This window comes from Phocoena phocoena, chromosome 3, assembly GCF_963924675.1.
Source record: "Phocoena phocoena chromosome 3, mPhoPho1.1, whole genome shotgun sequence".
NCBI classification, from domain to species: Eukaryota; Metazoa; Chordata; class Mammalia; order Artiodactyla; family Phocoenidae; genus Phocoena; species Phocoena phocoena.
The window spans coordinates 66,873,311-66,887,757 of record NC_089221.1 but is presented as its reverse complement, the minus strand read 5'-3'; the positions used below and the strand labels follow the sequence as shown (position 1 = coordinate 66,887,757).

Sequence of the window (14,447 nt, the reverse complement as noted above, 5' to 3'; positions counted from 1 at the left end):
ATTTGATATCATATAAATATGATATCAAAATATCATATTTTTTGGGCTTCCCTGGTGGCGCAGTGGTTGAGAGTCCGCCTGCCGATGCAGGGGACGCGGGTTCGTGCCCCGGTCCGGGAAGATCCCACATGCCATGGAGCGGCTGGGCCTGTGAGCCATGGCCGCTGAGCCTGCGCGTCCGGAGCCTGTGCTCCGCAACGGGAGACGCCACAACAGTGAGAGGCCCACGTACCGCAAAAAAAAAAAATCATATTTTCAACCAACACAGTCCTAGAAGTACTAATTTTTTTTTTCTAGGTAGCAACTAGGTGGTGATAGCTACTTGTGGATTCCACTGACATTGTTATTTCCATTGTTCTTGGAAAACACCATTAAAGTGAACTTTTCAACGTTATCAAGCTAGATTAAAAGGAAAATAAATTCTACACAGTAAACATGCCAAGATTTCTGACTTACATATCATTAAATATCAATTATTCATTTTTATACCACCAAAGACCAGTAGAAAAAACCACCTACTTTGGAGTGGGGCTGATTTGGGTTCAAATCCCGCTTTTGCCATGATGTGTGTGGCTATAACCCCGGGCAAATTACAGAACTTCTCTGAACCTCCACGTCCTACCCTTTTAAATGGGGATAATAATGTGTGCATTGTAGCCTTTTTGTGAAGCTTAAATGATATAGTCTATATGAACCAGCATCAAATTTGTGCTTCCTGTCCATTCAGTAAAAAAAAAACAGAAATCTTCTCTCAACAGGCAGAGCTTGAATATATACTGGATGAATACTCCCTATGGCTAGGCACTGTGTTAGAAGCATTATGTAGATAATCTGGAGCACGGGAATTACACAAAGGTATGAACTGATAACCAATATTGCATGAACTATGTGAAGTGTTTATTAAAGTTATTTACTAGTCTCATTTTTAAAGACCTGACAGATTTTGATATTGCCATAATTGCACCCATTCATGAGAGATTTTTTAAAAATAAGATGCTTTTCCTGTTTTTAAAACTAAGATGTATAACTACGGGATACAAGACAAAGCAATACTTTAGTTGTGGGCAAAACCAAACTGAATTTTCATACCATTAACAATTTCAATTTTTCCATGTTGCAATTGTACGTTGTTTCTTACACCCAGAAAAATACAAAGCATATCTTTAAAGCCCCCAAATAGTCTATACTTACTTTCTTTGCATCTCATTATGGAATCAATACTATGGCCTGTCCTGCTGTTACATGAACAATACAAAAACCTTCACTGATTTTAACATCACAACAAAAATTATATACACATCTCTGTTAGGACCAAGGGACTGTTTCCAAGCTTGGAAACAGATTTATCAGTGTTGTGCCCTTACCTGGTAAATAGATTGCTGTGCCTTCCACTGACTCTTCATTAATGCCAATCAGGAAACTGGTTTCATTAGAAGTTTCCAGAAGGGAAAATGATGGTGTTGCAAGCTCAGTATTTAACTCTGCGGTGCTTAGTGTCGCCTGATTATTAGAATCAAGAATCCTCGCCGATACTTGCTGTTCTGGTGCTGCTACTGTGGAATCCTCCCCTCTGATCAAAGCTGCTTGTGTTTCAGGGTTTATTTCCAGAGGAGAAGGGATGGTGGGCCTCTCAGAAGTCTGTGGGCTGGCCTGAGGCACCACACCTGCCTCGACCCCATAAATCACAGAAGCAGAAGTAGAATGTGGCCACAGTGTAGCACCTTCTAACACAATTTCACTTGCAGCTGTGACAACAGTCCCAGCCTCAGGTGTTTCAATACTAGGAAATACCTTGACTGTGTCTCCAGAAAGTTGAACACTGGTTTTGTTTTGCGAGTCTTGGGAAATCTTAGTTTCTTCTTGAGCAATGAATTCTGTGGCAGAAGCCTCCGTTTGTTCTAATAATTTAGGTTTACTTTCATCTTCTGAAGGCTCTGTGTCAGGAGATATGGATGGAGGCTCAGTTATGTGAAAGTCCTCTTCACTTGAGGGTTTGAAAGTCACTTCAATATTTGCAAGTTTTCCTGGGGGTACTGGGGATGTGCTGGCGTCTGTACTTGGCAGAGCTCTTGGCTGGGGGTCCTCTGCGTGCTTAGAGGCTCCTCTGCCCAAGTGGACACTGAGTGGAGGAGATGATGGTGTCCGAGAGAACAGCTTTGCAACAGCTAAAACTGCTGATGTATCCGTGGATGCTGGGGGATTGGATCCTTCCATCACATCAGGTGCCTCTGTTAAACTCTGAGCCGTAAGGTAGGCAGTACCAATACTTACGTAGCGGGTAGGATCTATCAGTGCCTCCTCAGCCCCGGAAGAGAATTCTGGTTGAAGAGAGGGACCCACATGTTTCTTTTCTTCATCCTCATTCTGTGTCCTTTCCAAATGGCTCAATGTTGATATTATTTCACTTTGGTCCGCAATAGCTTGACCGTCAGACAAAGTGCTTGATTCAAAGATGTCATCCAGGGTTTTTGCTTCAATTTTTGGTTCTTCAATCTCTGGATTAACCGTGGCAGACTTACTAGGAATGGGCAGGGATGTTGCTGTGGGAAGCAAAACATCTAATTCTGTTTCTGGGCTAGGGATGGGTATCCCAGGTGTGAAGATAAAGCCCATGTGATCTAACTGACTTCTGTTTTCAGGAGGCATTGATTCGTTATGTGTTGCCTGAGTGTAATTAGCCAGAAGAGTATCACCAGAGGCCTCAAAGTTTTCCTCGGTTGAAGAGAGGTTAACAGCTGCCTCAGACTTCTCTAGAACTTGAGTGCTGTCTTCATTACTGCCAGGTGGCCCTGAGGGTACCTCTGCATCTAAGTCCGTTTGCATTCCGAGGATGTCTTCATATATAGGTTTAGTGTGATCAATATCTATGATAGTATTTTTATCTGATGTCAGCTCAGGTAGAATTTCAAGGATGGTACTCTCTGTAATTGTCAATATTAAATCCTTGTCCTCTTTGTCCAGATCTATAATAATATTTTCAGTGGCTTTTCTTCTGTCAGGTTTTAACGTGGAATCCTCGAATCCCCCAAAATGGTCTTGGAAACTGTCTGCAGCACCTTCTGTGGACATTTCATATGACATTGTACTTGACAGTGTGCTAGTTGGACCAGGGGAGCTTTCATTCTGCTCTGAATGAAGAGGCAGCACCATTGAAACTGTTGGGAATCCATCAACAGTAACAGCTTCAGCACTTGGAACCTCAGGATGTTTTTCCAGGGATCTATCAGAAACAAATGTGGTGCTGCCTTGCCTAGTTGCCTGAGTAGTTCCAGAAGTGTGGACTAAATCAACCACATCCAATTCCCCAGATCCTTCTCCAGAATGTTCATCAAACCAGTCAGATGGTTTTGGTGTTGATGTAACAAATCCTTTGGCCATTTCAGGACCATAAGTTCTAGCCAGAAAATCAGTGGAAGAGGTTGCTGTTTTTTTAGTTTCTGCTGTTGAAGTATTCTCATTAGAGACTTGATCAGTCGTAGGCTGTGGTCTCCTAGTCTGGATTTCTTCTGCCCAACTGTGTGTCTGATTTTGAGGATGTTCCATGTCTGTAGAGAAAGTGAGAGTTGCTGTGAAGGGTCCTTCTGTTGTGGTGTCACTTAAAATTTCTAGTAAGGTTGTGCTGGATGCTGTCTCACTGGCTTCGAACATGCTGTCTATTTTGGAAATGAGTGGTCTGATTTCATTTGCCACATTTCCCATTCCCTCATAGTCTCCAGTTGTGTCATTTAAGATGCTGGTTTCTAAACTTTGCACTTGAGAAGTCTGGGGATATAATGTGCTAATGACCTGTTCTATTTCAGTAAAATTCACTGATACTGTAGTAGGCAGAACTTCTTCTCCTGATCCCAGCCCAGAGAATAAAAGATCCGTATCTGACTCTTCAATTATTGGTCTCATAACTTTGGGAAAGGGTTTTATACTTTCTTTCTCTTCGATTGTTGAACCTGTAATTACACTTTCAGCTGGTATTGATTCAGTCACTGAGGCAGGAGCTAAGAAAATATGGGATTTTTCAGTAACTTCAGGGAGAGTAGTATACGACTCTAAGCCCTCTGAATCTAGGTTTGGAGTAGACAAGTCAACTGAGGAAATGCCTTCCCCCTCTATTTTCTTATTGTTACTGTAAGTTTTCTTTGTTGTTAGTGTAGAATAATCTGTGGTTCGGAGTCCAGTTTCAGGAAATGTTTGTGAATCGAAAGTTGTTTGTTCTGGTGCAACAGAACTTTGAGGGGGTTCAGAAGACTTTTGTTCTTGAATCTTTTCCTCTGACACTATTTCACTTTCAATTCCTTGCCTTACAGGGTTGACTTCTTTCCTGGGCCATAATTTGTCCGGCTCCATAGTTGGAGCAAAGTCCATTGAAACTGTCCCATTGACCTTCACTTCCTCCTCTTCCTTTGAAGCTTTAGTACTTTCAGCCTCTTCTGTTGGCAAGATGGTGGATCTTTTATCAGTTTCACTGACATCACCTTCTTCACCCAATCTTTGGTCAATAAATGGGGAATCTGTCCCAGAGACTTTTCCCACAGCCCTGGGAAACACTTGGTCAACAGAGCTGCTTACTGAGACCAATTGCTCACCTGAGCCCTCAGCTGAGGCTGTGAACTCTTCCCAAGGGAAGGCTGAAGTACTGACCAAGGTGCTACTAGGCTCTTCTGAGTCAGCTGTGTGATTACTGTGGTCTGATGTAGGTATTACAGATGGTGACATCTGGGTATCCTTAAATGCTGCATCCCCAGAGCCTTCCGTCATTACCGTTTCTTCTTTTGTTATGGGATGAGATACTGTCGAGTATTCTTTGAAGTCACCACTGAAATCTTCCTCCAAAGGAAAATCTGTAGAAAAGCCTTTTATTTCTGCCCCATGAGTTGGCTCTCCTGAGATCTCTGAAATCATGTTTTCCTTGGATGTTTGGCTTTTAATTTCAGCAACCTCTCTGTCCATTACAGTACTCAAAACTAGTCCAGTTGGCTCAAAAGGGAATACAATTTCCACATGTGGAGACAAAGTGCCAGCTGCTTCCTTTCTGGCTTGAATTTCAGGCTCTAAATTTAATGAAAATGAAGAAACAGTGGTGGTTTCTGGGTCAGCAGCAGCTTCTCCAGAGCCCTGCTCCATAAAGACAGAGACGGGGCTACCTGGGATGGTGGGCAGCACTTCCCGAACCCCAGGTTGACTGCTAAGGCTGGGCTCAGCAGTCTGGGCCCCCAGATGGTCTAAAACGTTTGTTTCTGTAAAGACAAGAGTAGAATTTGCTGTTTCCGTTTCAGACTGTGTGGGTGTCATCCAGGACATAAAACTCTTCCTGGTAGCAGATACTGAATCACTAGATGTAGTTTCATTTGAGTTTTCTAATTCAGAGGGTAAAGTTAATTGATCTGATCTCTGCGTGGGCTCATGTACCTCAGCTGTAGAAGCCGTACCTGTAGTTCCCTTCTCCTCGTCTTTCCTTGTCTTTCCCTCAAGAGATGTACTGAAAGCCCACTCAGAAGTGTCTGTCTCCCTTGCAGATTTGGTAGGCACTACTGCAGAAGACTGTTCAGAAACCGAATATACGGTGGTTGCAGGAACATCCAAAAGGCTCTCTGTGATCATTATCTTGCTAGTGTCTAAAGTAACGAGAGAATCTGTAGTATTGTTCTGTGATAAATCAATTACCATGGCAAACATTTTATCTTCTTCTGCTTCCCCAGAGCCTTCTGAAATCGGAATTGAAGGACTTCCTGAGAACTCTACAATTTGTCTAGGGGTTATTTCCACCCAGCTTTCTACTGTGGACAGCGGCTTATCAGGCCGTGGAGTCCCTGTTAAGGTAAATGATACATCCTCTGAAACATGCGCTGATACAGAACTTGCAACTGTACTTGGAGTATATGTGGTAGAAGTACTTTTTTCTGCCTCTTCACCAATTGTTCCTTCTGTAGCCCTTGAAAAGACCATTTTTTGAGATTCTTGGTCAACGGCAGCATCTCCTGAAGACTCTTCAGGGAACAGAGGTACCGATTCAGTACGTTCATGTACCAGATTATCAAGGTCGGGACTTTTCTCTGTGATTGATTCTGGCCCCTCTGTGGCTTCTCCCTCACGGCCTGGGGCTGTGGGGAAAATATCAAGCTCACCACTTGAAAAATGCTCTGGTGTTTCAGGGTAAATCTCAGGTCTCCATGTAAGTTCAAGGGATTCAGTTGTTTCTTTAGACTCATTAGGTTGCATGGCAGTAGGCATTCCAGTTTTGGTGATTACAAACTGATGACTATCACTTTCACTGCTGTCTGAAAAATTTTGAGAAGGTGCAACACTTTCGAACTGGCCACGCCTAGCTTCTGCCGCTTCTGGGTCCTTGGGCACAGTGGTAACTAGATGCTTTCCATTTATGTACTGCACGGATGGGGTGGTCGTGACGTCAGTAGCATTGGCACACTCCTCGTCTTCCCCTTCATCCTCTTCACTGTGGTATAGATCAATTTCAATTAGCTCAGGTAAAATTTCAGCAATTAGATCATGCTCTGGATCTGTTTCTTCACTACAAGGCTCATCTTCTTTAGATTCTGAATCTATTGGATGACCAAATACCCTCAAATCACTCATTCGACCTGAAAAAAACAAAGAGTTTTCACAATACTTAAATAGAAGATTTGGCAGTGTACGACAGAAGAAATCGATAGCTAGGCTGGCTGATCACAGTCTCACACAAAAAGAAGGATTCAAATCTTTTCACATTAAGAGCAATCACCCTTCTATACATGGTTCTCAGTCTTCGAATTTGCTGTTTGATATTAGCAATGGGAAAAATAAATCTAATTTAAGATTGTAGCAACGGGTTATGAAAACTCTTCAACATGTTTAACTCAGCAATGTCCTTAAAATGGAACAAGGAATCACATACACACATTGTAATCATGAATTATAGGAATTCATCTTTGTGTGACCTGAAAAAAAGTTAAAAGTTAAGACCACTTCACCAGATCATACAGAAAAAGTAACTGATTGCTGTCCTTAATGTAGGAGGATGCTTAGACGCCCTCTATTCAATAAGGAAATGAGAAGCGATTCCTTCTGGCCTCTTGTCATAATTTGTCCTAGAGAAGACTGTTTTTAGAAAAGCAAAAGAGAGATTTCTTTATAGCCCTTTCACAGTGTGATGACAACCCCACCCCAGTGCAACAGTGAGACAAGACTTAGCTGCATAGGCTGCAGGCACATCCCATACACAAGGGCAGGAAGCCCTGGAGGGAGAGGGGGGTCTCCACACAGGGATGGCTCACTGAAAGCACCAGGAAAGAAGAGCCCTCCACACCTTTACACCTTTATCCTTCATGAGAGGTGACCTGGATTCGGTCAGTTATCATTCTTTTTATTAACCTTTTCTCCAAAGGAAGTTCACGAGTCACAGCTAAACATTAGAACTAGCATACTTTAAATAACACTTATCCTCAGAACGTTTCCTAGATTGTAGATTGCCACAGGGTACCAACCACTAAGCCCAATTGCCTTTTCTGTCTCCAGATATCCACCAGCAAAGCTCCTTGTCCAAACGCCAGGAGGGAGGTCATTCTGCACCCTCACTTTCATCAGGGAGGAATTCAGTCATCCTAGGAGAGGGTCCTGTCACTGCAGCTGTCCTAGTCTCAGTGTCACGGCAGTGCAAAAAGGTACCTGTGGGTGTGCTAACCCAGGAAGAAGACAAAGAGAAGCACGGGGGATGGCCCCAGGAACACTGTCACAGAGTTAACTTTCAGCCTAGCCCTGATCCATGCCACACACACTTAGGCTGAACCTGAGAACTTAGAGGGGGAATAATTACGACGGAGTCACCCCTGACCCCCATCGGTAGGGAGATGGCTCCTGTTGTAAGAAGCTGCTCCCGGGATGCCCCTGGTGGGACAGCAGTCAAGACACGGTGCTCCCAAGGCAGGGGCCTGGGCTCCATCCCTGGTCAGGAAACTAGAGCCCACATGCCACAATGAAAGATGGGGCATGCCACCACAACAAAGGCTGGGAGCAGACAAATAAATAAGCCACACCCTTCTACACATGAAAGGATCAGTATCTAGCATTTACCGATGTCAAAAAAGAAAAATACTCTATTGAGAAGGTAGCAATATTGTTTATATTCTTTATGTTAATATAAATATATAAGAAGTATACGAACTATCAATAAAAACTTTATGGGGCTTCCCTGGTGGTGCAGTGGTTAAGAATCCGCCTGCCAATGCAGGGGACACAGGTTCAATCCCTGGTCCGGGAAGATCCCACATGCTGCGGAGCAACTAAGCCTGAGCACCACAGCTACTGATCCTGAGATCTAGAGCCCGTGTGCCACAACTACTGAGCCCACTTGCCTAGAACCCATGCTCCACAAGAGAAGCCACTGCAATAAGAAGCCCGAGCACCACAAGGAAGAGTAGCCCCCTCTCGCCACAACTAGAGAAAGCCCACGCACAGCAATGAAGACGCAACACAGCCAAAAAACAAGGTAACTAAAAAAAAAAAAAAAAAAAAACAGAAACTTTCACACACTACAAATCATTCCTTATATCTCCACCCCATACATTCAGCCTTTCAACTATGTAAACAAAGGAGTATAGGTATTCAAATGAATGAAAAATATTTCTACCATAAAGAGAAATGAGGTCAATACATAACTCCAGTATATTATAAAAATATAAAATGAATACAGATGATTTCTGCCACAGATGTAACAACTACTCCTAACTGCCAAACTTAAGGAAATGGCTAAATGCCTTACCTTTTTTTTCCCAAAAAGAGTAAGTTCATTTAATATTAGATCACTGAAGTTGTTACTGTAATCTTATATTGCCTCATGGTGTATATATTTTAAAAGAAAACATCTTCAGATGATAAACACCTTTTAATATGGCTTGTGTTGAAGGCTACCTTTCACTAAGAAAACAGAATGTGAGAGACTACCTACGCATATGCATATACAGGTATATGAGAGAATACATCTTTAAATGCTTTCTGTACAAATGAATCTCTTGAAATATCACATTGAGAGTCTTATCTAATCACCAAATTGAGTAGTCTCTCATTGTTAATACTACTTGAACATAGTAGAATTAAGCCGCACTCAGTTATACTATTCTGTTCAACTCTGTAGCGTTTAACAGGAACTTCAAAAATACGCTTATCTTAAATTGCTTATAGTGTCGTTTTACATACAACCCTTTTCATTAGGTTTCACTAGGTGTAAATGAGAATTCACTATTAAGAATTATCACAGGGCTTCCCTGGTGGCGCAGTGGTTGAGAGTCTGCCTGCCGATGCAGGGGACGCGGGTTTGGGCCCTGGTCTGGGAGGATCTCACATGCCGCGGAGCAACTGGGCCCATGAGCCACAACTACTGAGCCTGCGCGTCTGGAGCCTGTGCTCCACAACAAGAGAGGCCGCGATAGTGAGAGGCCCGCGCATCGCGATGAAGAGTGGCCCCCGCTTGCCGCAACTAGAGAAAGCCCTCGCACAGAAACGAAGACCCAACACAGCCAAAAATAAATAAATAAATAAATATTAAAAAAAAAAAAAAGAATTATCACACATACAGTTGCTAAATTCCCACGGCATCTTATATTTAAATACAGAAAGAATTTCAATAAGAAGCATGGGTCTGTGTCAAATATATAAAAAATCCCCACCACATTTTGTACCTTTTTACAAATAGTGGAGATTAAACTAACCATTCAGCCAAGCTTCTCCAGCCACACAAGGATTAATAAGGAAATAACTGCTTGGTATTCTTTAGTTATAAACTCCTAGGCTAGGAATAGGGTAAAAATACTCAATGTTATTATAGATTTATATGGATTTCTAAATAAATTCCTTACTTTTTTAGAAAACAAAAATGATATAAACATATCCCACGATCTTCTTAGTGCACAATTATAGATAGAGGTTTCATTAAGTATCATGTTGGTGGCTCTAAAAATAAGTGGGGTGGAATAAAGGAGAAAGAGAAAAGACACAGAGGCATGTCAGTGTGTCAAATGTCAGCATGTCAAAGGAACTGACACCCTGATGCTCACTTACATGTTTTACAAAGGAATGAATAATTTAAAATAAAATGTTTTTCTAGCAAAGAAAACAAAGAAGTCATTGTAAATCAACAATTTATATAGTAATTTCATTGACTATCAACTCTTATTGTCTACTTAATTCAATTAATTAATTTCCCTGATATTCACTTTATATTCTCTAGTTTTAGTTCAATGAACAAAGGATAATATTCTTTTAGTCCATTTTGCACTTGGGTAAGGAACTCTGACATTTCTTATTGCTCATAAATCTATGAGGACTTCTTAGTATTTTAGACCATTGTATTAGAAAATTTCACCAAAAAACTCAAATGTTAGATGGAATACATTTTATAACCTAAATAAATATCACAATATTTCAATCACAGCCATACAAACACAGCAGAGAGTGGTCTTTGCACATACTTCACAACACAGCTTGGCATCATACTGGTTTTTGCATGCGAAATTAAACGTACCACCACAAACACACATGGCACCCAAACATGTTATCTCCGCAGGACCAACTGATTGCACAAAATTTACTGAGTACCTATTATCTATGAGACTATATGGCAGACACGTTTACCAACTTTACAGAGACCTAAGACCTCCAAGGGTATCTTCTAAATCTCTCTCTTTTCTCTCTGAAACAAATACTCTTGCCAATAGGTTAGAGAAATGACCTTACTATAACTCTTTTCTCCCTATTTTTTTTTTTAAGAAGGACACTTTTTCAGTGTACATATTGAGAATGTACCAATCATTTAAATTAAAGTTAGGATTCCTTTTTCCACTTGCCTTACAAGCATCTGATCTGACTTGCCTCAGAATGGTAGAAAACACAGAAATACTTTAAGCTGTTTCATCTTATGCTTCTCATGGTACCTTGAAGCTGGCACTGACCAAAGAACTATCAGCACATCGTAATAAACAGTGATTTTAAAAGTGCTCACTGGATATGTACTGTAAAAATATTTCACTAAATGAGAATTCTTAAATAAAACGAAGATATGAAATGTGAGTTGGAATCAGTTTCCTTTTTCTGAAGGAAGATTCCCAAGGAATCTTCTCACAGTTAAGTTACTAGTATTTATTATTAAAATAAGTTGTGTTCCAAATGGTTTCTTCCGTTTTCTTAGTATTGGTTTGAGGGTGACGAAAATACTCATTGCCCGGGGCTTTGAAGATAATTTTTTCTGCCAACAGATTCTCTACAGATAAATCTACATTTCATTCTCAGCGTGGCTAGTTTGTTTCCATATTTTTTAAATTTCATTAAACCTACCTAGTATAGATAGGTGAATTCTTTCCTACCACTGCCACCTACATCTCACCCATATTCCTATTTGTTTATTTAGTTTCTGAAATTACTTCTTCATCCCCCTTTCCTGTCACCACCATCACCCACCACGCATGCTATTAGAGAGTTGCAAGAGCTATAATTATTGCAAACCAGAAAAGTTTCTTTGTAGGGTGTGGCAGGGGGACACCTGTGCTATTGTGAAAGCAGGTATTTCATTACAAAGTTGTGATCTGCTCTACTTTGTACCAACAGTGCAACCTCAGGGAGTAATTAATATTCCCAGCTCTTAGAAGAACAAGTCCTTAAAAAAGATGGCTCTATTTTAGAATTTTATTCTAAGGGTGATATGACTTTTATTTGGATTGCAAGAGTCAAACCACAAAACTCCACAAGGTGTATGTATAATCTTTTCTATGTTTACATGAATGTATTTTAACAGCTTGACTTGAATATACTGGTACCACGGTTAATAGATTTTTTTAAATGGCATTTCACACAAAGCTTTACTGCTAGCTGACCTCAAATTATTCACCAAGTATTTTTAAGTACTTCATGGCAGAGTTTTGTAGACATAGCACAAGTCTTCCAGTCTTACTGTTAGCAGACACAAAACATAGTTGCTAAGATGCAGAGGCAGCTGGCTAAAGTTCATGTTCTCTATAGGGAATTTTACAATTTAAGAGCTTTTAATTAAATGTAATTATATACAAATCTACTCAGCAGAGAGATATTAGGATCACATTTCTTTATTAAAATAGTTTTCATCTTAATGTGCGTCAAAAAATATTTTGGTTCTTTATTTAAAAAATACAATAGACAGCCATACTGAAGTATTTAAGAAACACTTATAGAACTAAAATAGAGAAAACTGGAAGTTCTCTAAGATGTTTAAGCTTTCTGACACATACCTATGAATCTAATAACCAGACATAAGCAAATGCTTCAATTTCATTCACCTTTTGATATGTTCTTAATTAAAATAAAATGCTAACTGGCACCTTATAAAGCAAAGAAAACCACCTAATGTGCATTTCAACTAGATTGTCTCAGACATCCTAAATTCCCCATCATTTTCAAAATTTGAGGCACTAAAAATGGTGCCAACTCAGGATGTTGAAAAAAGAATTGACATTAGTGATCAAGATATAAACATCCTCCCCAAATCTTGTCAGTTGTTTTTGCGTACTTAATTACATTAATAATTGAAAAATCACGTGATATTTATATCAATACCCAATTCCTCCAGAAGTGAGAGATTATGCTAGAGGCTGGGAGATCAAGATTGGATTCTGTCAGGCTTCCCTGGTGGTGCAGTGGTTGAAAGTCCGCCTGCCGATGCAGGGAACACGGGTTCGTGGCCCGGTACGGGAAGATCCCACATGCCGCAGAGTGGCTGGGCCCGTGAGCCATGGCCGCTGAGCCTGCGCCTCCGGAGCCTGTGCTCCTCAACGGGAGAGGCCGCAACAGTGAGAGGCCCGCGTACAGCAAAAAAAAAAAAAAAAAAAAAAAGATTGGATGCTGTGACCTGCATCTCCCTATTAGCTCTGCTAGCTGAGGTTCATTTGGTGCACCACCCAAGCATGCTATCTTACACTGACAGCTCCCTCTTGCTGAGCGAGGAGCTCCATATTTTTCAATTCATGAATTTTACACCCAGAAAGGGTAATAAACAATATAAGTGTTTCTGATGGCCTCACTTTTGAGGCAGACATGATATGGGGATGATAAATGGGAATCAACTCTTTTCCCAAATTCAGATAATCCTCTAATAATGCTGTTCTTTCAAGTGGAAAGAATGTGTTTAGATACAGTCATCTGGTCTAAGTGCGCTTAAGGAGTTATCACTGAGTGTGGGCTTTTCTTGCTTATAGAAGAGGCCCAAGGGACTTCCTAACTTCCAATTTTTAAAGAGTAAGGGTTTTCCTGGAGAGCTTAATCAAGTAATTTTGGGCCCTTCAAGCATTTTTGAACAATAAGATAAAGAGCTATATGAAAGAAAATCCAGGTTATTTTGGTTTCTAAGTGTTTCTTTGAAAGCAGAACAAATAAACAAAAACCAACCATACCGCAGTACTTTTCTTATCTTTTTCATGTTAGTTCTCTAAGATTGTCAAAGCTTTTCATAGATAAATAGATGCTAGAGAGATAGATAATAGACAAATAATTACCAGATATCCTAACACCAGAAAAGTACTTTGGTCAAAATCAAGGATTTAAAATTTAAGCAAAAAAGCTTTGACTAAAGTAAAACAAATGCCTCTCATAAATACATACGTACATACATATATACATATATATGTGTGTGTGTGTGTGTATACATATATATATATATACTTCCTTTTAAGCCCCCATATTATAGCTACTAAACTAAACTTACCAAACACCATTTTATTTTAATTACACCACCCCTTCTTCAAAAGTCATCTCTGTCACCTGACCTCTTCAATAGGGTGTTCAAACAGCTCCATCACTGTACCCACATTTATCCTCTGCCTTTTTTCTCTGTTCTCATTCTCTGCATCTCTAAGTTGGATGCAGAGAATCCATGCCCCCATCTCAAGATCCTCCTCACTCCCAACTCACGCTTCTGTTTAACAAGAACACTCCTGCCCCCAACTTGGAATCTTCATAAACCCTCCTTTGAACTTCATCCCTGCATTTATGAATGATCCAGCAGAAGCCCCTAGATATCTCTTCACTAAAACTCATCAGCCCAAATTGGCTGTATTTTTAATTTGTATGCCATAGGACTTATGTCATATTATTCTTATTTATAACTTCTCAGTTGTTATTATATACTTGTTTCACCTTCCTTACTAACTTCTATATTCCATAATTAAAGTGAAGGGATCCTTTAACATGTAATGCTCTCCTTACACTAGCCACTTAGCCTGTCTTTGGGGAATTTAGTTGGATGAATGTCTACACATTTATTTATCACCAAGAATGGAAAAGTTGGGGCTTCCCTGGTGGTGCAGTGGTTAAGAATCCACCTGCCAATGCAGGGGACACAGGTTCGAGCCCTGGTCCGGGAAGATCCCACATGCTGTGGAGCAACTAAGCCTGTGCGCCACAACTACTGAGCCTGCGCTCTAGAGCCCATGAGCCACAAC

The 14,447-nt window shown here is 40.6% G+C and overlaps 1 protein-coding gene across 4 annotated transcripts in view; it reads right to left on the bottom strand.

Moving 5' to 3' along the window:
* The window catches only part of VCAN (versican), a 113,026-nt gene that overhangs the window by 36,160 nt on the left and 62,419 nt on the right, over window positions 1–14,447 (bottom strand). For 2 of the 4 annotated variants that reach the window (XM_065874034.1, XM_065874035.1), the window contains one exon: window positions 1,365–6,593. The exons of the other annotated variants lie outside the window; for them this stretch is intronic. In XM_065874034.1, the coding sequence (XP_065730106.1) occupies window positions 1,365–6,593 (5,229 nt within the window). The remainder of the gene's footprint in view (window positions 1–1,364; window positions 6,594–14,447) is intronic. 4 annotated transcript variants of the gene reach the window in all.